At 34.6% G+C, this 27,126-nt stretch overlaps 3 protein-coding genes, 1 long non-coding RNA gene and 1 pseudogene across 5 annotated transcripts; 1 reads left to right on the top strand and 4 right to left on the bottom strand.

Moving 5' to 3' along the window:
- Positions 1 to 3,365: 3,365 nt before the first annotated feature.
- On the bottom strand, positions 3,366 to 5,610 carry LOC110719217. Its single transcript, XM_021898119.1, has 3 exons — positions 5,570 to 5,610; positions 3,646 to 4,397; positions 3,366 to 3,508 (listed from the first exon to the last, which is right to left on the bottom strand). Exons 1-3 carry the CDS (start codon positions 5,608 to 5,610, stop codon positions 3,366 to 3,368), a joined length of 936 nt encoding a protein of 311 aa, XP_021753811.1.
- Positions 5,534 to 7,397, bottom strand: LOC110719561. Its single transcript, XM_021898524.1, has 6 exons — positions 6,975 to 7,397; positions 6,757 to 6,874; positions 6,583 to 6,664; positions 6,398 to 6,449; positions 6,267 to 6,321; positions 5,534 to 6,173 (listed from the first exon to the last, which is right to left on the bottom strand). Exons 1-6 carry the CDS (start codon positions 7,347 to 7,349, stop codon positions 5,878 to 5,880), a joined length of 978 nt encoding a protein of 325 aa, XP_021754216.1. The 5' UTR covers positions 7,350 to 7,397; the 3' UTR covers positions 5,534 to 5,877.
- Positions 7,398 to 15,644: 8,247 nt separating this feature from the next.
- LOC110719216 (basic 7S globulin-like) lies at positions 15,645 to 16,931 on the top strand. The gene has a single exon (XM_021898118.1). It carries the CDS (start codon positions 15,645 to 15,647, stop codon positions 16,929 to 16,931), a length of 1,287 nt encoding a protein of 428 aa, XP_021753810.1.
- A 30-nt stretch (positions 16,932 to 16,961) lies between these two features.
- On the bottom strand, positions 16,962 to 18,669 carry LOC110719215 (annotated as a pseudogene).
- Positions 18,670 to 22,671: 4,002 nt separating this feature from the next.
- LOC110719285 lies at positions 22,672 to 25,743 on the bottom strand. Of its 2 annotated transcripts, XR_002511056.1 has the most exons (4): positions 25,426 to 25,743; positions 25,247 to 25,312; positions 24,826 to 24,881; positions 22,672 to 22,815 (listed from the first exon to the last, which is right to left on the bottom strand). It is a non-coding gene; the product is annotated as an uncharacterized LOC110719285 (long non-coding RNA). The 2 variants fall into 2 exon arrangements; XR_002511057.1 differs by lacking the exon at positions 25,247 to 25,312 and having other exon boundaries at positions 25,426 to 25,730.
- Between the last annotated feature and the right edge of the window lie 1,383 nt (positions 25,744 to 27,126).

Genomic DNA, 27,126 nt, shown 5'->3' with positions numbered 1-27,126 from the left:
TTGTTTCCTTGTTCCCATTGCTAGAATGACTTCTTTAATTCAGGAATCACTACTTTAATTGATTTTCTTGCTTTTGAATATTGTTCTTACTTGGTTACAACAACTAAATATGAAATAGTTATTGGTCTGTTTTGATTCTGTGAATTGAAATGTCCAAATCAAGTAAGAAATCAAGGCTTGAGTATGTACGAAGTATTTAACAGTTTCTGCAGCAATTTGAGCTGCTAAAGTATGTAAAAAACTAAAGATATAAAGTACTCAGTACATTATACACGAGAAAACACAATGCAAGGAGATTTTTTTTTTTTTTTTTCTCTTTTAAAAAAGTTACTTAAAAAAAATAAAAAAAAATGCCTAGGAAAGTAGGAAGAGTATGTTTAAGAAATAATGTTGGCATTTGGCTGAGGGTTGTGCAGTGTACTGAACTCACGTGCTTTAAGGCTAGCTAGGCTTAGCCTATGGGGTACTTGTCAAAATTTTCTAAAGCTTGACCCATGCACAACCTAAGCCGATATGCCATTGCACCTGACTTGTGTTCCTAAACCAAGTTTCACTGACTTTTATTGCTCTTTAAATATGTACCATTGTGTTAGTCTCACGAATTTCATGATTTAAATAATTTTTTTTTACTGAGTATTTAATTCTTATATTTTTGTCATTACATTTTATTCGTGTTGGAACCGTTTTTTTTTTTTTTTTTTTTTTTTGAAGAATATTAGTCTTGGAACTTGAGAGAACTAAAAAGATTAAAAATATGGTGTCATTGACTCATAAAAGTTTAGCTGGAAAATTTTTCATAAGAAAGTAACACATGTCAAATGATGTACACAATGACTTGTTTTAACAATATACTACCTCCGCTTTTAGTTATCTGCAACATTTATCAAATCGGGGTGCTTTATATTATTTGCAACAAACTGATTTATTTCCAAATTTAGGAACTTTATAATATGTGAAATTACAAATTTGTCCCTTAAAAAAACAAATTATATTCTAAGCAATTGTGTAATTGTTTTTAACTTTAGTTAATCCCAACCCATTTAACATAACCATTCCCACCAAAAAATTATCCTACACCATCCCATTTTAATTCTGAAGACCTATTCATCTTCCCAACTACCCAATTCAATGAACCTCTCATCCACCACCATTAATGATGGTTGTTCATCTGGGTTCACCTCTGTCACTTACACAGAATTACTCTGTGTTTTCGTTTATCACTCTCGCACTCTCTCTCTTCTCACATATAGTTCGTCCCTTTTCTCACTCTCTCTCCAATTCTAAACCCTAACTTTGGCAGATCTGGGTGTCCTTGTCCCTAATTCTTCCAAAACGCTTACAAAATGAGTTCCCCTAACCGTAACAAGGCAGATCGTGACATTGTGGCCACCTACAAATGCCAGAAACGCACTGGGAAGATGCGTTTGATAGGGACGCGTACTGCTACATACCTTGATATGCAACGTGGAGGTGGGTGGGGTGCCAAACTGACTCCTTACGACTCAAATGAGGAGCGTAGTGAGGCGTCGAAGCCAGATCTGGGCAAAGACGTTGAGGTTTGCGTTAAGAAGGCTCCTGAAATCGTTATTCTTGATAGCGATGATGATGATACCCTAGTTCCAACCCCTGTAGAGGGTAGATCTGTTAAGGAGGAGGTGCGTGAGGTCAGATCTAAGTCTACCCACGTCCAGACTGGGAGAAAATGCCTGAGATCTGAGTCCCCTATGGCTGAATCTGTTGAAAGTGCAGGGTCGTACACCCCTTTGACCTCTACCTCAAACTAATCTAGCAGCGTAACGCATTTCTTTACCTACATTCTATTATGTGTCTTAAATTGTTAATTGTTGTTCGTATTTCATGCTGGTTGTCCTAATTTTGCTGTGGTTGCCCTATTTTTGCTCTTGTTGGCCTAATTGTGCTGTGGTTGCCCTAACTGTGCTCTGGTTGTCCTAGTTTTGTTGTGGTTGTCCTAATGTTGTTGTGGTTGCCCTAATTTTACTCTTGTTGGTGTAATTGTGCTCTGGTTGCCCTAATTTTGCTGTTGTTGGCCTAATTGTGCTCTGGTTGCCCTAATTGTGCTCTGGTTGCCCTAATTTTGATATGGTTTTCCTAATTTTGGTCTGGTTGGCCAACTTGTGGTCTGGTTGTCCTTATTTTGCTGTCCTTGTCCTAATTTTGCTCTGGTTGCCCTAATTGCTCTCTGGATTCCCCAATTTTGCTATGGTTTCCCCAATTTTTCTCTGTTTGCCCTATATCTGCTCTGGTTGGTCTATTTTTGCTCTTGTTGCCCTTTTTTTTGCTCTGGTTGCCCTGTTTTAACAATTTAAAATGCTATATGATTTGTCTGCTATTCATGGTAGCTGTTGGTGGGCAGTGAATGGGCTATTGGTAATTTCATGTCCAATTGGCAATGGGGTTTGTGCTATGGTGAATGATGATGAACTTGTGGGCTGCATGACTGTGCCTGTATGAGTCCCCCTATCTCATATCGGTCCCTAGGTTACATAAAAGTCCCTCACTTTGTTGTGTGTGCCTGTAAATTCCAACTGATGAAGGGGCTCAATTGACAGCTAACATTCATAACTTGGGGTTGCTCCAACTACTCCAGATGGTAGTTGTTGAGGGAACTAGTTATGCAATGTCTATGAAAAAATATATCCCATCTGATGGAATGATGCTATGTCTCTGTTTTGCACATGTGGATGATGGTTTTGTTATGTACTTGTAAATAAAAACAACCACCTTTGTAATTAAAACTTATAGAAGTTGACAAAAACTTGTACATTTCCCACTTATAGGTTGTTAAGACTGCCTAAAAACAATACTATGCATAACTTAAAACAAAAGACACCTAACCAATGATTGACATGCTGTAATAAACAAAAAATAATAACACAGCACATACTATTTGAATTCATGTTCATAGCTTCTCACTGGTTATGTGTGGTAGTCTCACTATAACCTTCTTCCTTTGTTTGACTTCAGTTCAGTCTGCATCTACTTGCATCTCTTCATCTTCCACATTCTCTTGACTTGTTGATATGAATAGAGTGTTGAGGTAATCCACAGCCTCTTGAACCACATTCTTGTCCACATGTAGTATCTCTGGCAGCATCCCTATCCTCTCAAGTTTTTTTTTTTCCTTTATGGGGTGGGGTAAAATTATTCCCTCCTTTGTGCCTTAGTATCTCTTCCATGCAACACTTTAGAGTTATCCAACAGTTCTTGTTCAACATTGGATTGAACAAATCATAAGCCTCTTTCACTTTGTCAATGAGTTCCTTAAGGTTCTTAGGAAAGGATTGGTATTGTATGGATTGTATTACATTGAACAGCCCTAGATCCAGCACATTTAAGTCAGGAGACTATGCTGGCTGATAGATGAATTGAATGTTGAATCCTTCTGACTGACAGGCTGATTCAAATTCCTCATCCATTGGAATTTGATGAGGTCTTGCATTATCCCACTGAATGAATATGTCCTTGGGCAGATGTGAAGGCCATTTTGCTTTGATTCCAGGAATAACATTTGTCAATAGCATTGCCCTTATAGCTTCTTTGTTTACATTCTGTGTGGCTTTTATTTCCACAGTACCAGCATCTTTGTTTTTGCTTTTTTTTTTTTTCTGGGCTGTAGTTTCATACACAAATGGCCATATTCCATATTTTCCATCATGAAGTACTTCTCCATTAGGGAAAACACTGGTTTCCCTATGGCTGCCATGATCCCTTTGATTTTGAACCTCTTGGACTGTTGGGCTCTATAGGGGTTTGGCTCATTTGGTAGAAGGTAAAACCTCCTATTTTCTAGGTTCAAGTAGAACCACTTCTCATCAACATGGACCACTTGTTGCATGTCCATAAACTTGGGGTCCCTGTTCTGTGTGGCAGGCAGTATGTGATTTAAGACCCATTTCATCCTAGCTATTTTGTGGTTGGATGTGAGTGCTGGGTGGTTTGTGCTTGTATGAGTTCTGAGTCTCCCTTGTTTCTTTAGTTTGTGAATGGCTGTAGATGAAATCTTGAGAGCAGCTCCATAGCTTCTCTCAGTTGCCCTCTTGTACAAAGGTGCTGACTGCAGAAACTTATCAGTGTATTCTTTGGGTTTGGGTCCAGTTTTTCCCAGTTTTTTGCTTCTGACATTTATGACATTCCCCATTGCCATTTGGTTTTTGATGTCAGTAAAAACTCTCTGGATTGTTGATCTGTGCACATTGAGTCTTCTTGCTTGTTGTGATAAGTAACCCCTTGGCAACTCCCCCCCTCTAGCTTGAGTAGATAACCATCTACTAGTTCCCTTTTCTGATGAACAGTCAGTTGCTTTCTTCCTTTGGGCTCTTGAAATCCACCCCCATGCTGTGTGTTGTTGGTTTGACTGTGACCTGTCCCTTCCATGTCTGCATGAATGTCTCCCATATTGAGTTCCTCATTTAACATCTGATCTATGCTAAAAAATGCATCATGTGAAAAAATGCCTGACATGTTCAGTGTACTTATGATGCTGAGTTCTTTAGTTGTCAGGTCTGGTGATGACGAGTAGGAGCTTTTTTTTGACTGGGTTGCTGTTGCTGAACCAGAGAAGAAGAAGATGAAGCTGCAACTAACTTTGTAGTAGGATTTTTTTTTTTGGATTTTAGTTAGACTTGACTGTTAGGAAGAGGACTAAGTGTCCTGTAATCTTTTGTAAACATTGAATATTCTGATGTTACTGTTGGCAGGGCCTTTAAATACCCCCTGTTGAATGCAGAATTTAATGGGGGGGGGGGAATTTGAATTGTAAGGATTTTGTATATGGAGGGAAAATTTCAAGTTTCCCTCTTAAATTTTCCCTTACACTGGTTTCTGTGTGCATGTTGAAACAATAAAAAAAGGGGGGGGGGGGGGGGAGGGGAAACGTGGGGGGGTAAAAATTTGGGGCAAAAAATTGCCCCCAAATTTTAAATTTAGGTCAACACTTTTCACTTTTTCTCTCTCCTTATAAAAAAAGAATAATTTTCCCTCCCTTTTTCATTCTTTAATCACATACCCCACTACCCCTTTTTCCACTACTAATCAATCTCTAAAAAATTTGCCTTGGCATGTGTGCAACCTCCAATGTTGCAAATAATTAAAAGCGGAGGTAGTATATAGATTTGCACTTTGACATTATTCACATATTTTTCTTTGATTTATATGTAAAATAAAAGTTATGGAGTATTCCGTAATAGTTATGTGGTGTTTTCACCATTTGATTAGGTTCGTTTCAGTATACGCTTAATCATATTAGTTTATTTGTATTTTTTTTTAACTCTAATATAATTAATTAAATTCAAGGTTGAAAATGTGCATTGTGATGCATAATGCATAACCCCTCATGTTACAAAAATCAAAGAACGAATGAAGTATAATTTTTTCAAATACATAATTAGACCTTATATCTCTTAATGTACAAAGTTTTTCTAGCATAACTGAAAAGGAATATCCATTCTAATACAAACAAAATAAAGGAGATGATTTGATCAAAATTGGTACTAGATAACATATAAATATCAAAATACTTTTCATTTTATAATGTAGTTTTTACAAATACCTTATAGCAATGTAGAGCAGCTCAAAAGATGCAACTGACATTGAGTTCAAATGATACAAGAAAAATCATAACCAAACTCAATGAAGAGCAAATAAACTTGTAGGTCTATTACATTTACTATATTGGTATCTACAACAGGTGGTATTGTTCCTTTGTTGGAGCTGAAAAATAATTGAAATGAATAGTGGTAAGTTAAGGAGAACAATTGTGGCCTTCATCTGGCTGCCTCCGCTTCCTCCCATTTTCGGACCGTTTGTTACCCTTACTATGTTGGACTCTTGGTCGAAACAGGACAGCACTTGCAATGCCTAAGTTTGTTCCGGCAAACTGCTGGGTTCCTGCTCAGTTTCCATAGTTGAGGTATCATTAGCAATGACAGTAGATGGTTTATCAATCTCAGTCGATGAAATGTCAGTTGATGAAGAGTTTTTATTAAAAATTCTTCCAATGATGTGCAAAAAACTCATCACATAGCCAAGTGTCCGAGCCACAATATTCCATAGTGTGATGTAGAATGTTATAACTGGGTTTACAAAGGGGGCTATGAATAAACTGTATATGCTCAACACTGCACGGAGTATGATATTTGGACTGTTTAGAAACCCTGTCATGTGTTACATATGTAATGTCAGTGTGTTACACGTTTGGAATAAAAAGTTGTAGGAACATTATAATGGAATTGGAAATTTTTTCTTACATTTTGCTGCCTTAGGGAATTCGTCGAAAAGTGATCTGATAATCTTAAGCAAAGCCTGTTAAATTTTATTTGTTATCAAAACATACTCAAGTACGTGATCATAATGCAGGGAGAAGGTAATCAGATCATACCATAGCTAATATACCCGGTTTTACAGGGGACTCTGTTATGTTCTGTAGTTTCCTGAAATGTAATGTAATGTAAAATTTGTTACTGTATTTGAGAATTGTCAGAATACTCATTTGTCTATTGCATACATTATTAAGCTAGAATTTGAATGATGTGTTCTTATCAGACTTATTTATAATTGCAGTACCTTATTACAAGTTTATCGCCTTCATTCGAGAACTGGAAAAAACTGCAGCCTTTAGAGAAAGGGATTTGTGACTCCTCCCACTCTGCATAGTATGACAGTAGATTACATTTCAATGTATATTAGTTGTAAATATAGACTGGTTAATGCTAATTAAGCAACTAGAAATTTCGATACCTAAATGCCAATTCACAGAAGCTGTGAGCTCATCGTTTCCTTCACAAACAGTTCCTAATTTGAACATAACATTTTTGCCCATAGATTCAGTTAATTGACTTAACAAGCGCATAACTTCCTGCAGGAAAACAATTACAATGTACGTTTAAGTGCGCGAATATTTTATGATACGAGGTTGATCGTGTGTAATATAAGTAGATAACATTTAAGCTTCTAACCTTCTTCCCTTTGATTGTATAGGGGAAAGCCGAATCCTCAAGCTGACAATCTCTAGAGATGAGATCTTCTAGCCCCTTCCTGTTGTCCTGATTGATGCATTTGTAAAATTTCTCGACGATATCAGACAAGAAGTGAATCTCATGATTAACGTCAGAGTCTGCTGCTAATGTGGTGCTCATCCTGGGCTTCCTCTGGTGGCTGATACATTTCCTCAAATTTGATGTCCCGAAATTAGGCTCGAGTTTAACTTCATTCCCACAAGGTAAATGTAGGTTTTTTCTACATGTTCGAGAGGCTATATATGTGAGAGATGTTAGGCCAAACTGAGAAACATTAGGCGTATTTTTGCAAGTGAAGGAAGGTGAAAAAGCCATCCTTCAAATTGTTAGATCAAGGTGTATTTGCAGAAAACTGCAAGAACAACTGTGGTATATATTACAGAACATGTACGTAGTGTAGAGGAGAAGTGTTAGTTTATTTCTTCTAGATGGAACAACTGTGGTTCTTGCCTTGTGATTAAGGCAAGGAATTGGATTTTTTGTTTACTTCTTGCCATTATTGTTGGAATGCCTTCTTTACTTCAGGAATCAGTACTTTAATCCGTTTTCGTGCTCTTGATGATTATATTATATATCCTTCTTCCTTGGTTACAACAACAATTACTCCATGCTGGTCGAACAAGTTTATTTATCTAACCACAATCACATTAGAGATCGCGTATTGGCGTATCTACAAACAATAACAATTCATGTACTATCGATAAAGTTCAATGTGATCTAATCAAACAATTTATAGCGTTTTTTTTTTTCCTTCTTCTTCTTCTCCCTAATGGAATAGCACACCACTTTCCTAGTAATGGAATACAATAATAATAAATAGTTATACCACTAGGAATATTGTACGTCTTGCATGCATTCATTTCAAATTTTCATTATTTCAACTTGATCAAATCCACAATAAAGCTATAAACCCTAAATTTATAATTTGACACAGTAAATCTAAAGTAATTATCATTAAAACTAGAAATATATAATTTAATCATGCTAATCAATCAAATATATAGAAGCAGAGGAAATTTTTAGCTATCACCAGAATATAGTTTGGCATTTATAGAGCATTTCCTAAGGCACAAAGTTTTATATGTGGCTGGCCACACCTTGTGGTCGAGGTTATTTATTCCGGGGTTATTTATTTAGGGGTTACTTGGTCAGTCAGGGGTTACTTATTCAGAGGTTACTCGGTCAGTCAGGAGTTACTCGATCGGTCAGGAGTTATTTGGTCAAGGGTTACTCGGTTGGTAAGGAGTTACTCTCACACAGAAAACGCGTTAACCGACTGAGTAACCCCATAATAAGTATCCCTTAACCAACTTAGTAACTCCTGAGTAAGTAACCCCAACACACGGTGTGGCCAGCCACACATAAAAAGCACCGTCCAAAAATATAATATTAGAAAAGAAAACAGAAAAGAATTTTTTTTTTTCCTTCTTGGTTGTTAATTAATCAAAAATTTCATTTTTGCTTTTCTTTACAATACTTCTATTGAAACGAAAATTATTTCATTTAACAAAATATTTTGTTTAATTTGTTTGGTTAGTTATGCATTGTCCTTATTAGCTTTAACAGTCTATTTTGTGTGTGGCTGGATACACCGTGTGACTACTTATAAAAGAACAAAGTAACCCTTATAATACTGACCAAGTAATTCCTGTAATACTAACCAAGTAACCCCTATAACATTAATCGAGTAACCCAATAACACCGACGAAGTAACCCCTTTAAACTGATCAAGTAACCCCTATTACATTAACGATGTAAACTTTATGATGATTGACCACATGGTGTGACCAGTCACATATAAGAATTTGTGTAGCTTCAATTGATTATACCTATACTTGACAATTCAGTCTTTTATAAAACCCATACGGGTATACCGTATACATCAAGTTTTAATATGAAGTACTCGTATTATGGGTTTTAATAAATTTAATAAAGAAAAACATAAATAATTTGGATATTTTTAGAAGCGCCGCCTCCACATCCCCATCACAAAAGATCAATAATTATCACGTGGACCATACGTATTATTATACGGACTACTTCACTAAACTTAGCAGTCAAAAATATTGGTCAACTTGGTTAACAAATCAAAAACAACAACTTTAACAATGCATGCAACTATATTTTAGTTTGACTAATTGGAAAAAAATATATATATATATTTGAACAGAATCACAGCTAGACCAATCCAGTTAATTGGCAAACTGCCTACAATTATTGAACATAATTACAACTCCTTTTTAAGTTAAAAATTTGATAACCTCCTCTATATATCTGATTTTCTCTGTTTATCTAAACTATAAATAAACACTAAAATGAGGCAAATTATTCAATCAAACAAATTCTCCTCAATAATCATTATTAAAGTTTTTTCTCAGCAGGAAATTACAACCATCTACATAATTAATTAGACTGATCAACGTGAAAAATACATTTTTATGAGTAGTACTAAAGTTTGCAATACTTCGACTGTTATACGCAGTACAAAATACGGTCGAAAACGTTGTTCAAGCAATACTATAGGCAGAGGAATACCAAGGAGGGGTATGATTAAAATCAGAATTGCTGCATATGTTCTTCATTTCTTAGCTAATGTGCTGAAGATGCATGGTCGTCCATGATTAATTAATTAGTTATCTATCCTTTTATATATATATATATATATATATATTTTAATTCGTTTCTTGTTTTTGGTTCCTCACGACTCAACTTGTATATGCATATTTTGTATTTTGGTGTATCAATTGTTTATATTAATAATGATATACACAACTACTTTTTAATTAGGCCAGCTTTATTTTTTTTTGATAAATAAAACATTTTATATAGTAAATTGTTTTCTTTATGGAAAATATGACTGTGAAAAGGATTTTCCGTGTTGCCTCTGACAATTTGTGATGTAAGATGGGATTCTTTACAGTACGACTATCCCTCCCTACACAAGTACGAAACATAAAATATTATACTTCCTCCGTTTTTTTTTATTGCATCATAGGGGTTTTGGAGGCAAAATTTAGTAGTGGGAAAAAGTAAGAGAGAGAAACGTAAAAATACAAAATTGTCCATGTAATGTAAGATAAAATAAAAAGTAAGTGTGAAAAAGTAAGGGTATGTTGGGTATTTGCAGTGTGAACATAGATATTTTTTATCCTAAAAAGGAAATGATGCAATAATAAGTAAACTTCCTAAAGTAGTAAGTGATGCGATAAAAAAAAAACGGAGGAAGTAGTTAATTTGTGAAGTGCTGAAAGTTAATCACCTTATACACGGTACGTACATATGCATTCCTTGTGTTATGTTTGAAATTATTATAATAAACTATCCTTATTTCACAGTGATCTTAAAACTTAATATTTGCATAAATATCAAGTCAATAGTGAAAAAGTGTGTAAGAAGATAGATGATTGTATAAGAAAATGGATAAAGTATCTACTAAGAGAGAAAAAGATCGGCAATTGTTCTAAAAAAAAAAGTCCAATAAAAGAAAAAAAATAGGCAAAGTATAAATGTTACGGCATTAAAAGGGTAAGATATGCCAAAATCGAATTAAAAGGGTAAGATATGCCAAAATCGAATTAAAAGATTTAAAAATATTTTTAGATGGACCAATATGACATATGTTAAAATCACTAGAATTAAAAACATTTTGAAATGGACCAATATGACATATGTTAAAATCACTGTGAAATGGAGGTTATGTAACGTAATATAAACTCATTTGAACTTATATGACTAGAAATTGACATTATTATATTGGAAGATTTAGAACTTGTCAAAACTAGAAATTAACAAATGTTAAGATCATTGCGAAATGGAGGGACATGTTTAAATTAATGTGATGTTGAAATAAATCAAATAGACAGGTGCCTATGTGGATATTGTATGTATACCTAATATTTTATTGTGAAAGATGATATGCATGTTGTAGCTAGCATGAATCTTGTCAACAAATTAGATTTGTACGAGTATTGAACAGCATGATTTAGGTAGGATCATATATTTTACTTCGTATTGTATTAAGGCGAGTAAATGACTTAGGTGTAGTTATAGGCTTATAGCATGATATAAAATTATTAAGATTAATTACATATTTACGTATTAGAACTGTACATATTTGTATTGATACTTTATTTTTTATTTGCATTACTTATTACATCCTCAGTCCCCTTTTGTTTGCACCATAAGCTCACTTTTTATGAGAGTTTTTTGGATCAAATGGTGCAAACAATAAGAGACAACGGAGGGACTACTTTATAATAACTAATAACCCATTTACGAAGTATTACAGGAACAAACCTATAATATAAAAGTATGCAAGCTAAGTTGTTTTAGGGCAGACGTTGGGGAACAACAGACATGCATAGCTAGCTAGTTTAATCAATTTAATTAAGAATTAATTATTAGAGGATCTACTTGTCATTATAAAGATATGGAATTGAATTTTTCTCATTGCCTGCCAAATGCCAACAAGCTTCCTAGAACTTGACTGGGCTATTAACTTCGACTTTTGTCCTTGTCCAGCTAATCACAAAATAAGCTCAGCCCACGAGCCCAAGCCCAAGCCTTGATTCCAACTATTTTGTTAATTAAATTTAATTTAATTTTGTTAAACACTTCGTATTATTTTTGTTGAAACTTTTTCATATAACCTAAGCAAGACAGAGCCTATCTATGTAACGTAGCTTACAACTTTATATACTAGGTGAAAGATAAATTTGATATACTTCGTATAGGTGTATCAAGCAGTGTTCGTTTTGGATTATTCCGTATAAATAACAAGGAGTTTGGAAAAAATAAACGTTTATATAGTATTCTTTAATCTTTTTGAATAGATTATCATGCGTATGCCTCATAGGTGCATGTATGTTATAAACTGTATGTAATATATGATAGAATCATGAGAAAGAGAATGTTGGAAATCTTAAATTATATTAATGGTTATACATGAGTATATATAGTGCATGAGTAAGAAATAAAATGTGACTAGGTACATTTGTCTAGATAAATTAGCTAAGAATTAGGGAAATCTTTGACTTTCAATCCAAAGAGTAAATTAAGGGATTACACAATTAACACAATAACTAATAATAATTTGATTATCCTTTACAATATACTCGTAAAAGTTATCATCCATGTCAAGTCGTTTTGAAAAAACAATTTTTAATGCATGCATGTTGGACGTAGAGTAGAGGAGCATGCATGAAAAATACCAAAACAAGCTAGTAATCTGCTATAGCTAGCCACCCTTCTCTACATGACCAAAAAACAACCTAACACGAAATTTCTAAGCATGCGTATGTACTAACAAAATAATAAACAAAAAAGAAAATAAAAGTCAACGACATTTGGGTCTATCATATAATAGCTAGGTTGGTAAAATTCTTGTATATAATTATATAATATATAGGATTAACTGGAAAATCATATAATGAAGGCTGTTATAAGAATCAACATTTATCCTATAAACTATACTTATAAATCTAAATTAAACATCAAGAAATACAACATTATTTGAGACAGCCAGAAGGTAGGAGGACATGCTTTGTTGTTATGCTTCATATTCACCATATTATCCTACCAAACTCTCTAATCACAAACATTATCCCATTAATCTCTATTACATGCTATAAATAGATATGCAAACACTTGATCTAGCAGATTAAGCAGAAACAAAAAAGATATTCATCTTCTTAATCAAGATATCGCGTCATAAGTAGTGTAAAATGGAGAGCAAGATGATGAAGAACAAAGATGTTATCAAGGCAAGATGCAATCAATGTAGAAGATTATTGCCGAAAAGGGGCCAGATTAAATTGCGAATTGCGAAAATTGCTTACAACTTTATCATTTCAAAGATTATGCTGGGAGTTTCTAATCGCGTAGTCAACTTCCCTGATACGTATTCCTCTTTGGAAGAGTGCAACAAATTATGATGTTACTCTGTTTTGTTTTTTTTTCTTTTTTTTTTGGTATTTTGTAAGCTCATATTTGGGAAAATTTAGGTTTAATTTTTAGCAGAAGTGAGAAACAATCATAAAGTTATTTCATCGTGTTCTTTATTATCAATTGTTTTAGATCGAAACTGCAATTGTATGTTAAATGCGGATAGTCTCAATTATTACGCCGTTAAGTGCCAAAAAAGTATTTAAGCAAGTCTAATATTAATTATATACACATATTTACGAGTACATTTGTTGTGCGTTTGTAAATTAATACGTATCTTTATCAAAAAAAAATTAATGCTTCTCAATTAAGCCTATATATATGCAGTCTAAAATGTTACATGCTTCACATATCATTTTATTTTATTATTATTATTTTTTTTTTTAAGTAAGATACATGAAGGAGATTAGATACGTCTTCTCGCACCACTGTGACCTAATCTAAAATGCTCCACATATTATTACCGTAATATAAAACTATAAAAGTAATATGAAAGCAATAGAGGAAAGTTTTGGTTCATAATCGCTTTGTTTCAAATTTTAGCGGTTTAGGCCAATTCTACCAAGGCAAGCAGCTAAGGCAAGCACCAAAGTCCAATAGCTAAAGTAGCTCCTATTCGCTATTATTTACTCAGTACTTCAATTTTTTAAGCCCAGAACTCTCATCCATGTTCCAAAATTTCATATCCTCTTGTAAGTTTCTTAAATCCTCAAGCTGCAAAGTTCCAACCAAAAGTCTATAAAAGCTAATTACTGCCTTACTGAATTATTGGAACAAAAGTCATATGCCAAATATTGGTATTTGGTTCGCAAACTGGTATAGAATTGGAATATAAAATGAAATCATAATATCATGGATTTGGAATTTCCTTCGGATCGCACCATATAAATACTTCATACTGTAAAAAATTAACTCAAAATAATATTGGGCCATCACATCATTCTCCGGCCCTAATCTCCCTAAAAAACAAATATGGGTCAACCCTGACATTTGGGTCCTTATTTGAACCTTTATGCTATATTGAGAATTAAGATGATAACAATGGATAACATTATTATAGCAAAAACACACTAGAGTACAATTATAACTTTATAAGCTTCACATTGGATTTTGCAAGTCTGGTCCAAAATTGAATTTTTTTTTTTTTTTTTTCCTTTCAAATGAGACACATACACAATACATATTACAAACTAGTTATTGAACCTAGCCACCTAGGCAGCGTCATGAGTTATTACATGTATAACGATAATTGCCTAATTGTGCATTATAATCCTGATTCAATTTTACATTTATTGATTTGATTTTTTTTCCGAGGAACTACTTCTATTAATATATATGTGTTATTTATTTATTTTCTTTGCACTAAAAAAACATAATATGACATAGTTTAATGGTAACCTTTTAATGTTTAACGTTAAAATCGATTGTAAAAAAAAAAAAAACGTTAAAATCAAGCGTTTAATATTCAGGTAAACTTGCTTCAGAACACGTAGCCAACGTAGGGAGTACTACTCTTGCATGCTCCACAACTCTTAGACGATCTCCAGCTTTTGCACGTGTATTATGCTACAGATTTTCCACGACACTTCACCTCTTCTGCACGTGTATTATGCTATGATCGATGATCAACATCATAATATTCGATACCCTTCAGTTATCAATCTTTTCATAAAATAGTGAATAGTATATTAGTATACAGAAAACGATGTTACTAAAATACTACGCAGTATAATTGCTGCTGAAACATTTTGGACAATTATTCAGAGCATTGTAATATTAGTATATTACAAATATCAATGTGCATATAACAATGTAACTCTTATGTAGAAATGTAAAATAATATAATTGCTCCTGAAACATTTTGGACAAGAGTTCAGATAGAGCATGTTGTAGTATAAAATAGTTAAAAACATTATATTTAGATCTTACTAGTAATAAATTGGTCTGATATTCATACCTTATTATAATCACTAATTGCATGATTTTGAATATAAAAACTTCTTCTTTGCACCAAATTAAAATTCATTCATTATAAAAACCCTAGCTTTCTCTCTCTCTTCTCTCTCCTAAACTTTAGCCTCCATTGTCAATTTTAAAGGGGCTTTTATCGGATTTCACCGGTGGAAAGCCCCAATTTTATTTTCTTTTAAGCCTTTTGTTTTTTAGGTTACAATAATGTCTCCCTCGAAAGAAAGGGTTTATCTCCTTCAAAAGACAAGGTTTTTTCGATCTCATTCGAAAGACAAGGTTTTTCGAACTCCTTTGAAAGATAAGGTTTTATTTGTATTTAATTTGGTCTCCGGTTGTGCAGGGCTACGATTGATTATAGCTCGGATTCGGGTTACGGAATCAGCACAAGAATTTATTTTTCACAAAATTGCGAAGCGACGACGGATCCACTCAAAAAGTTGTATGAAACAACGAATCGAGAATGTGCCGAATTGTTATATTTACGAATTTGGATTCTTAGCCCTTCCCCGATTAATTCTTGTTTGATTTTGTTAAATTCGTTTTCATTATCGTTAATTGTCAATTGTAGATGTCGTATGACTTTAATTAATAAAATTTAGTGTCTTTTTAAAAAACAAAAAAAAAAATTCATTTCATTATATATATCTCTACATCACTTATAGTTATTCATTCTCATTAAAAATCAAATCTAATAAAATGGCTGAATTTGCTTTCTTCCTTTTCATATTATTATCTCTTTCTTTCAACACCTTTTTTAGCCAAGCTTACTGTTCACTTTCGGACACAAAACCAGTAGTTTTACCGATACGCCAAGATGCTGCTACTAAACTTCTAGTAGCCAACATTTTAGTAAGAACACCCCTAAAACCCGTGAGCTTTGTAGTGGACCTCAATACCCGCCATGTTTGGGCTAATTGCGAAACCAACTACGATTCATCGACCTTTAGTCAGCCCAAGTGTGATTCTGTCCAATGCAAAATAGCTGGCACAAGCTATTGCTTTACTAGTTGCCAAGGGGCTAGACCATTTTGTCACACTGACACATGTGGGTACTTATTAGAAAATCCGGTATCTCACCAAAGTACAATTGGCGAGCTAGCCCAAGATGTCATTGCTCTTAGTTCAACTGATGGGAAAAACCCCGGCCCATTGGTTCGTATACCCGACTACCTCTTCACCTGTGCCCCATCCGATTTGGTTGAATTGCGGTTACCCAAAGGTGTACAAGGTGTAGCGGGGCTGGCCCACGCACCGATTGCCTTACAAAATGTGCTTGCATCTAAACTTGGGCTTAAGCGCATTTTTACTATGTGCATCCCATCAAGCACTTCTGCTGATGGGGTCATTATATTTGGGTCAGATGGGCCTTATAGTTTCTTTCCCGGTATCGCCGTATCAAAGAGTCTCAAATACACACCGTTAACCATAAGCCCATTCGATGAATACTATATAAATGTTAAGTCCATTAAAATCAACGAAAAGCCCATTCCCGGCCTAAACACCACTTTGCTATCGGTTAAGGATACGGGTTCGGGTGGTGGAACCACATTTAACACCTTGTTACCTTACACTATCCTAGAAGGGTCCACTTTCAAGGCTATTACTTCATATTTTGCTAAGCAACTCTCTAAGATACCAAAAGTAAAGCCCATAGCACCATTTGGGCTTTGCTACGAGTCCAAACATTTCTCTTCAACGCGATTAGGCCCTGGAGTTCCTAGCATCGATATCGAGCTTGAGGGTAAGGATACAATTTGGTCCATTTTTGGGCTGAATTCTATGGTTGAGGCCCAATCTGGAGTGTTATGCCTAGCATTTGTAAATGGTGGGATAGAATATAGAGCTAATATCAACATTGGGCTTTACCAAATGCATGATATTCCACTTAAATTTGATCTGGATAAGTCAGTTTTGGGCTTTGGCGGCCCACTTAGCGGACAAGGGACCCACTGCTCAAACTTCAATTTCATTAGTGATGTTTAGTTGTATGAAACATGCAACATTAGGTTGATCTTAAGTCCATCTCACCTTTGATGGATTTGCTAATATGTGTATGAGAAGTTTGTTTATGGAATAAGTGTGTGGATCGCGGCCAATAGCCCATGCATTAACTATAAGCATTGCACCCTCAGGGATTTGAATGCCGTCAATTTCTACGTCTTTTTCCACTTTGCGAGGGAGTAACAATGGAGCTGCTGGATGTAGCCTTAGAGTTTCCTTAACTATTGCTTGTAGGTAAGGAAGTTCGGGGATACGTGATTCCAAGATATAGTCTATATTGCCTTTTGCCATCAATCCATTGCCCACTCCATTGTTTTTGAGGTTGTGTCCATTCCAGCACCAAGGAGATCCTAAAGTTATATTAAGAAAAAAAATGTTTCAATTTGTGAGATATTTTATTAATTATCAAATGCATATAGTATAAATACTGTATTACTTTAATAACAATTTCATCAAGTGGAATATCGACAACCCATCAAATCTTCGACAACCTAATTATATTTTATAGAGACAGATGAGAATCCATCATATTTTGGCCGGTCTAATCACTACATATTAACAGCATGTTTAGTTAGTGTATTTTTTGGATTGAAAACGGATGCGATTAAACCGTTATCGAATGTTTGGTTAGAAGGCTTGGTAACAATTACCATTACCTAAGAGTGATAATAATGGTTACCTCCCATTTATTTATTACCTCTCAAAAACTTAAGGTAACAAATACCCTTACTCTTTTCAAACACAAACAAAGGGAGTAAAGTTTAACCAATTCTTTTCCATAGTCAAACCAAACAAATGAAAAAGTAATAGTTAAATGATTTATTTTCCCCCTCTTATTTGTTTCATTTCCATTCCATTTCCATTATCTAAACCAATGCCCCCTAAGTTTGTTTTTGGAGACAAATGGAATTTGAATTTTAGAATATCTCTCCTTAGTTTTCAAAACCCTCCTTAACTAACCCTACAAAATATAAAGGTTATGTTATACTTTGTATGACATTATGAAGGTTTACAACCTGCTATGTACTAGTGCACTTACCAATAACAGATGATGAAGGTGATCTCGATTGATTTCGTCCCTTTGTTCTTCCATGACATCTAAGATCACGTCCAATAGATCACCGTCATAAAACTCTGAAGAGTGCACTTGGCCAATCTTGGACTTCAATCTCAATTCTACAATTTCATCAAATAACTTAAACAATTTAACACAATAGCTAGTTAATCGGTGTCTTATTCGTTGTGGATCAATTAGTTTAAGCATGGGATAACAATCCACTATGTTAGGTCTCCCTATCTCCTTTATGATACAATCCATCAACTCCTTAATCTCCCTTATCCTCGAATCACTGCCCGAATCCATGGAGAAAATAGTACTAGATATCATATCGAAAGAAGCATCATAAACCGCTTGTCCAACATCTTGCGAGCATTCTTTCATATAACATAGCAACTTCTCCAACTTTTGGTACCTATGAATTTGCATTGATTCGAGCATCTTGTCACTCAAAAGTCGGGTGTTGTATATCTTTCTAAGGACTCTCCACATGTGAGAAGAGGCTGATAATGGACCAATGGAGAACTTTTCATGATCATGAGCTCGAACAGCATCAAGGTCATAGAGGGTGGAGAAAACATCATGGTTTTTTAGGAGTACTTGTTTGGCAAGCATGGCATTCGATACAACAATAGCGGTCGTGGAGCCTAGCTGAAGGCTCATGATAGGTCCATGAGTCTTAGCTAGTTCAGCAAAGTACTTGTGAGGTTTGGTGATATGAGGTACAAGGTTCAAGAGATTGCCAAAAATAGGCAAAGAGGAGGGTCCGGGAGGTAGGTTTTTAGAGTGTGAGTAGTGTTTTGCTAGTGAAACTAATAAAAAGATTGTAGCATACAATGGTAGTATCCATTGTATATAGCTCAACAAATCCATGCTAGTATTAGTATGTAGTATATTAGTATATAGCTTTGAGAATAAGAGGGTGGGATTATTCGAAGAGAAGTTAGGGTGTTTGAATGTTTGATGCAATTCCAGGATTTGGCACATGATCTTTTATAGAGGTCTTAACTCTTAACTACCAGCCGCAACTCCAAAAATTGCCAAATACTCCACATTTTTTAAATGGATAATGTTTCTAAAATAACCATATCATCTTAAAGCGCTCTAGAGAATTAAAGTTGGGGCGTTTGGTTCGCAGATTGGTATGAGTTTGAAATCAGGAATAAGGTTAAGGTGGTATCAGGTTGGAACTTGATACTTAATACCATGTGTTTGGTACAATTCTGAAATGGAATCTCTCACTATTCCCTCCTTTTATTTGATACCTAAGGGAATGGAATAAGCCAAACCCACCTCCTCCCAAAGGTTTCTAAACCCCATACCTTATGGGTTTGAAATATGGGTTTAAAATTCATACTTTTGACAACCAAACAAACATATGGTATGAGTTTTAGTCATTCTAAACCCATACTTCATACCTATATTTTGCGAACCAAACGTCCATGCTCCTAACAACCAATATAACCAGGATAGATCTTTTACGGAATTAGCTATTTTTGCAAAACTATTTAACAAAACAGTTATTATAAATTCTAATTCCAAACCTAGTCATATTAATATTGACTTGGAAAGATTTTTTATTATTTATTTTATGGGTTAAATTTTTAAGTCATAATTTTCATTTAAAGCTGCACAACACTAACAGTAGGCCTACTGAACCATTCCCATCACTCCCATTACACCTTTGCATCTAATCTTTTATGTTTCCATTCAATTTTATATTTTTTGTTTGTATTGTTTAGATCATCAAATGATTATAGGGTTGTTTTCATCTAACCCCAATTTTTATCAAAACTATTCTATCCAACCATACTGTGGTAAGATACTCCTTTTGTTTTTAAGTACTTACAAGTGCAACACTTTTAATGCTGATGGCGTGGTCAAAATCAATATTAATGCTCGTGTCTTGGAAGGTAAGTATGTGGGTGCGGGGGTAGCTATTCGTGATGCTGAGGGTCGACTTCCCCTTGCTGCTGTGGGCTGCTGATCGAGCTGAAAATTATATTACATACCTCGGCCTTCACCAAACCACCATTAATTCCTTTACCTACCAAATGGAGCCCAAGAATTAAAAACAATAATAGCAAAATTTAAGCATGAAAAATCAGCTACAATAATAAAAGATAAGATTATTACTTGTGCTGTTTATACATTCACTGCAGTAGTTATCAGTTGTTGTAATAAAATCACAGCCATTAAAATTTGCCATGTGGTCGAAATCGAGTTACGTACACTCCTATAGAAGTATAGAACTAGTGAAGTAAACGTTTTCCTGCCGACATCTAGCTAGGGAAATCAAGTACTGATCGAGTTAATCACTTCTTACGCAACTAATTCATGAATCGTGATAATGCTCAGCGTTACAGGAGGAAGCGCCTGGCTATGACTGAACAATGTATCATAAATCTTGCGTTAGGTTAGCTTTATACATCAATAAAACATGCAAGGATAGAATTAAGAAACTGTTGATTAAACTAATGCATGTGTCGTGCCGTGCGTGGTAGAGCTAGTTAGGGCACGCATTATGGTGATGGGTGAACATTACTGACTCAAGGTTACTATGTCGAATCATAACACTTTGTTTACTACTAGAAAACAGCCAATCAACGACGGAAAAAATCCCTCGAAAAACCCTGAAATTCCGTCGGAAATACCCATTTCGCGATACATTTTGTAGGTATTTCGCGATATTCCGAGGGAAATTCCGTCGGAAAGGTCCATTCCGACGGATTTTTTTTCTATCGGAGTCAAGTTTGACTTAATTGGGAAGTCCGTCGCAATGTTCCGACGGAACATTTTCCGTCAGTTTGAGTTATATTCCGACGGAATTTTCCGTCGGAAGAGGAATATTCCGACGGAATTTTCCGTCGAAAAAGTCAATAAAAAAAATTAAAAAAAAAAAACAGCCCGGACCCTCCCACGCCTCCCCACACCCAGATCCTCCTAACCCAGACCCACCCACGCCTCCCCACACCCAGATCCTCCTAACCCAGACCCACCCACGCCTCCCCACACCACCAGCTACCACTGAACCCACCCACGCCTCCCACCACCCTAACCTGAACCCACCCACCAGACCCACCTAACCAGAAATACTCTCCTGACCCGACCCCACCCACTAGACCCACCACCTTAGTCGCCAGATCTACAAACCACCACCGAAATCACCATTCTCCACCCTCCCCAACCACCACCGAAACCACCATTCCCCACCCAAACCCGAAACCACCCAAAAATACCCAAAACCACCTGAAACTACCCCAAAAAAACCGAAACCACCCAGATCTACTCGAAACCCGAAACCAAAACCGTAACCAACTCTAACCCACGCCAGAATCCACAAAACCACCCACCACCTTCACAAATCTTCACCTACTACCAGCCCACACATTACACACGCACACACAACAACTTAAAACCCAAAAATTTAAAAAAAAAACGAAGAAAAAAAATTACAAAATCACAAAATTAAATTATAAAACATACCTTAAATTGAAATGGGCTTGAATTTCACCACGAAAACAGTTTAACAAGGCCAAATTCGGCCATGAAAAGGCTAGATCTAGGCTTTTAATGGTCAAATTTAGCCTAAAAAACCTTGAAAATAATCAAATCAAACCCTGTGGTGGCGGTGGTGTTGGTTAGGCAGAACCACTTTCGCGAGGTGGAAACAACAACAGCTTGAGGAGGTGGAAGCGGGCATACAATTTTACATTGACAAGTTATGGGTAACTTGGCCAGCATGGCAGCATTAATCCTCTCGGAAAATACGAGATATTCAGAGATATGGTCTAATATTTCCTAGATAACGTAACACTTTTTCAATCATATAGTATCACTTTATCCGACATTATGTATCTTTTTTTCGAACTAATGTAACACTTTGTTGATTATTAGGTAACATTTTTCAATCATGTTTTTGACATATAGTAGCACTTTATTCCACATTATGTATCACTGTTTACAAAGTAATGTAACACTTTATAGATTAATAGGTAACATTTCATTTACTATTTTTTTAAATATAAAAAAAATTTATATGTGCAACAACTATATGAATAAGAAATCAACACATATGATAGAAAACAATTTGGATTGAAATACTTTCATAATTCTTACAAAAAAAATCCATAAACACCAATTTTAATGTTTGGCCAGGCCAAACAATATAATAATGCAAACACAAAGAAAATTAATTTCGATCTCTAGCTTGGAAAAGTTAGGAAAAAGAAAACTTCCAAATTTCAAAAAAGTCAGCGATAACAGTAAAGAGCATTAATAACAGCGTATAGGAGCAACTACACAGCTAGCTAGCAGGATGGCAGCAGCTACACAGCTAGCAGAATGGCAAAAGCAGTAACGGAAGCTGCTAGCACCAATCTTTAGCAGTAACCAGCAATAGCAGACAGGAGTGGCAGCTTCCAGCAGTAGTAGACAGCAGTTGGCAGCAACGTAACCAGCAGTATCAGAAAACCGAAGTAGCAAGAGTCAGCAACAGATCAGACAACGGTAGCAGCGAAAAAATAGCAGTAACAACCTTGTTTGAACAAGACCTCAAGTTTACACCGGTTTTCCTTGTCTCATTTTCATCCTCTTCACTTGAGTGGTTCAGTTCACCCTCTTCATCAGGTGTATACTCGTCAGTATCTTTAGTCACCTTCTTCCTTTTTTTCGTTTGTTTCGATCCCTTCATCGACTGTTTCATTTCATAAGCCATGGATGTAACCCCTAAATCCTTCATCCTGATTCTATTTTGTTCTATAGTTTTTTGTCTAAGTTTCTCATGTTCTGCCATCTAGATTTTCCTTTCTACAAAGAACGCACAACACAGTCAGTTGATAGAATAAATTTAATAATTAAAATAAAGGTTAGAGTAAATTTTGTAGCACAACACTAAATTTAACCACTAATATAACTTATAAATTTCATTAGAAAACAAGTTCAAATAGAAAAATATAACACTTCAATAATAGTTTGTCAAATCCAAATAATAAGTTCAAATGAAGGATAATCTAATATATATAAATAAAGTAGGCATTTTTTGAGAGCATCCGGAGCGCCATGTAAGAAATATACTTATTTCGACCAATAAGAAGAAAGATTTGTATTTTATTTTTGAATTAAAAAACTATGTTGCCACCTAGATAAAAGTAACGAATTAGATTTGATATATCTAAAATTTTAGTGCCACGTAGATTATAATCCACGAATTAAATTATTTTAATGAAAAAAAATAAAGTAAAAATATAAGAAAAGATAAATTTATTAATTCAATACTACAAGTATAAGAAATCAAAAAAACAATATACTAAAAAATATTTAAAAGATAAACTCTTATACTAAAGTTTGATACCTATCATTATAAGATAATTTTTTATAATATTTATGATAAGAAATAAAAATTGTTTGTTAATTATAATTAAATTAAATTTGTGATACCTACCATTATAAGTTGACACATCATACGACACAAACAAAATTTCGTTTCAATAAAAAACCCCATCAAGAGAATTTTGTGTTAGTAATTTTGTGTTAATTTTTGGTCATCAATGGCCGGGTAATTTTTAGCTTAATTTTAAAATCTTATGTTTGAATTAGTATTTCTAATTATTACTTACATTGTATTAATTTGGGATACTCAACAATTATATGTTTATGTTTTATTTACTAAATGTTTTTTTACATGCAGATCTAACACATCATACGACACAGATAAAATTTTATATCAATACAAAACCCCATCAAGCGAATTTTGTGATAGTAATTTTGTGTTAGTTTTAGGTCATCAATGTCCGGATAATTTTTAAAATCTTATGTTTAAATCTATATTTGTAATTATTAGTTACATTGTATTTATTTAGGATACTTAACGATTATTTGTTTATGTAATGACATACAATTAGATGTTGTATACTTAATATATGGATGGCTTTTGTTATTTTTGAAGATGATGAAAAAATTCCAATGCATAAATTTGATTTTATATCGCAACAATTTTTCATTTATTGGTAAATATATTGATTTATTTGATATAAATGTAAAGATTTAATTTATATCAATTTCAGTAGTTGGCTAACATTTTACGGTTCAATTTATCCATGGATGTAGTAGGTTGGTTGTGGACGAGGTTGGTGATTCTATCGAAATAAAAGATATGGTAAAACAATAAATAATGATTTAGGATTTAAATTATTAAAAATTTATCATTTCACATTAAAGATTTTATATAACGGAAAAAATATAATATTTACAATTTATTTATATTTAATAAATTCATTATAAATTATAGTAAAAAAAAAATATTAAACTTTTGTAATTTTGTCTGAAATTATTAAATACAATAAATCAAATAATTAAAAACCTTAGATGAAAAAACCGTGCATCGCACGGGCTTCCATCTAGTTATTCTAAAAAAAGGGTCTAAACATGTCACTTTGATGGTTCCATCCAATCCCAATCTGTGTCATCTATATCGAAACTATCTTCGTGATTATGATCTCTCATTTCACTGTTGCCTCCTGCCTACTAACCAAGCTGATTTGCTGATTATTAAATTTCTTGGTGATAAATTAGAATACAATTCACTACTTTGGCCTCACCCAAAACCTTATTAGTCATTTATCTACCCGATTTCGCTCATAGAATCCAATTCTACAGCTACTTGAAAGAAAAGGGCTTAATTGCACTTAAACAACACCAATGAAACTCACCAGAATCCTAAATTCTAAATCAATGCTCAATAATTGAAATAGCAAGCAGAAAAATTCAAGAAACATAAAATAGCTAGTAAAAAAGCATTGAAGGTTAGATTAAGCTTACATTTTATAAGGATCAGCACTGGTGTATCCAGTTGGTTTCAGAATAGGAATCAAAACCTATACAACATTCAAATCAGCGAAGTTAAATATTCATCACCCAACTTGTTCAAAGCAAGAAATTAGATTGATTAATCCAACAAATTTAAAAATCAGGAAAAAAAAGTATACATAAAGGGGAGGGGGCATGAAATTACCTCTCGATTAACAACAAAAAATGGAGAAAGTACAACAAACTATATCATGCCAAACAGCCCTCGACTACAAGCAATAATTAATCAAAGGGGAGGGAGCATGAAATTACCACCAGCTAAATTGATTGGACTACACTACTAACATCAACAAATAAACATCTTACGCAATCATACCACACAATTTTTACCGGCAAGAAGTTCAAAGCAAGTTCCGTAGTTCATCACACTAACCAATAAATGCATCGCAATTTCTGAGTTGCCATCACTCTAATTCAATTTTACACTTCGCAACAAAATCTACAGAATACAAAATTGATTGTGCAGCGATCATCAAATCGAGCATTGCAGTGAAAAAAAACCCTAATTTATGAAATTGAAGAAAAAAAATAAGTAGAAATTAGGGGAAATACCTGCAAGAATTGGCAGACCGTATCGGCACTCTGGCCAACAGAAATCTCGAGGAATTTGGAGACCATGACCTGCTTATCGGAAGGAGAGATAATGTCCTCCATTGATTTCGAGCTTCGTTGTTAATGGCGAATGAAAATCGATGGAAAGGTTGATTGGTTTAATTACTGAGAAGGTGATAGCGGTGGAAGCAGAGGTAAGGAGGTGCAGCGTATAGAGACGGTCAAAGCTTAATTGAGGGTTGGAGAAATACGAGGGGGAAGAAATTTTTGAGGTTGTGACTGTGAGGGTCGATTTTGATTAAAAAAAATTGAGCATATCAAATTAAGTGTTTTCTTAAAAAAATAATAAATAAAAAAAATTAAGTGTTACAACCAAGTGTTACCTAATATCAAAGTGTTACAATAAAGTGTTACCTAATATTAAAGTGTTACAAAAAATGTTACCTAATACCACAATGTTACAAAAGTGTTACGTAAAAATCAAATAATCATGAAATTTTTAAAGTGTTACAATGGGTGTTACTTAAGCTCAATTTTGTAGTAGTGCTTTAAGGTGAAAGCCGCCGAGCGGGGATGGAGGCAAGGAGGTGGCAACCGCTATCTTTGGGGGTGGCAATCGTTGTCCCTTTAACTGGAGCACGGGGTCGTTGGGTACGTCTTCAAGTTGGAGCACGAGTTGCGTTGGAGGGAGGCTGCAATGGACGGGGCTACAGTGGAGCAGCGGGAGCGAGATGGGGGCAGCGTGGAAGCCGAGGAAATCTTGGGGGTGGAAGAAAGTTGGGAGACAGCCAACAGTGAGGTTATGAGGATCGATATTTTGACAAGACGATGGGTGTATTTTATTTTTTTATTTTTTTTCTATAAAAAAATATTGGATCAAAAAAAAAATTGATCATATTAAATTAAGTGTTACAACCAAGTGCTACCTAATATCAAAGTTTTACAATAAAGTGTTACATAATATTAAAGTGCTACTAAAAATGTTACCTAATACCACAATGTTACAAAAGTGTTACCTAAAAATCAAACAATCATGAAATTTTTAAAGTGTTACCAAAGGGTGTTACTTAAGCCCAATTTTTTACTAGTATGTGTTTATTGATTATGGAGGCCGATCTTATTAAGGATTGGGAAAAATTCAAATTAACTGAAGATGAAAATAAAATTATTGGAGATACGTGCGATGAGAGTACAGCGGAGGAATCGAACGAACAGCTTCGTCTTGCACTGGTTGGGAAACTATAGATGGTCAAAACGTTCAACGTTGAAGCTATGAAGAAAACCCTATCGAGTATATGGCGATTGAATGACAACATTGTAACTAAAATGGTTGATACAAACCTATTTATGTTCCATTTTTTCATACGGCGGATAAGGAGAGAATAATCGAGGGATGTCCTTGGTTTTTGTATGGCAAATTACTGGTGCTGAAGGACATTCAAGGATGCGAACAACCGTTTGAGGTTGTATTTGACAAAGCTCCGATGTGGATCCGTCTTTTTGATGTGCCCTCTGTGAAAAGAAACCCTTCTACTATGTATGACATCAGGGAATCTCTTGGAGGTTTCCTGCAATTGGATGAATCTAACCTTCTTGGTTGGGGGGAATATATGCGTATAAAGGTGTTGGTGGATGTGCGAGAATCTTTGTGTAGGGGCATATTCATTGCTGCTGGTGGATTAAATACAAAATGGGTTGATA

The sequence above is a fragment of the Chenopodium quinoa genome, unplaced genomic scaffold (assembly GCF_001683475.1).
Source record: "Chenopodium quinoa cultivar QQ74 unplaced genomic scaffold, ASM168347v1, whole genome shotgun sequence".
NCBI lineage: Eukaryota > Viridiplantae > Streptophyta > Magnoliopsida > Caryophyllales > Amaranthaceae > Chenopodium > Chenopodium quinoa.
This window is presented reverse-complemented; position numbering and strand designations above follow the sequence as displayed.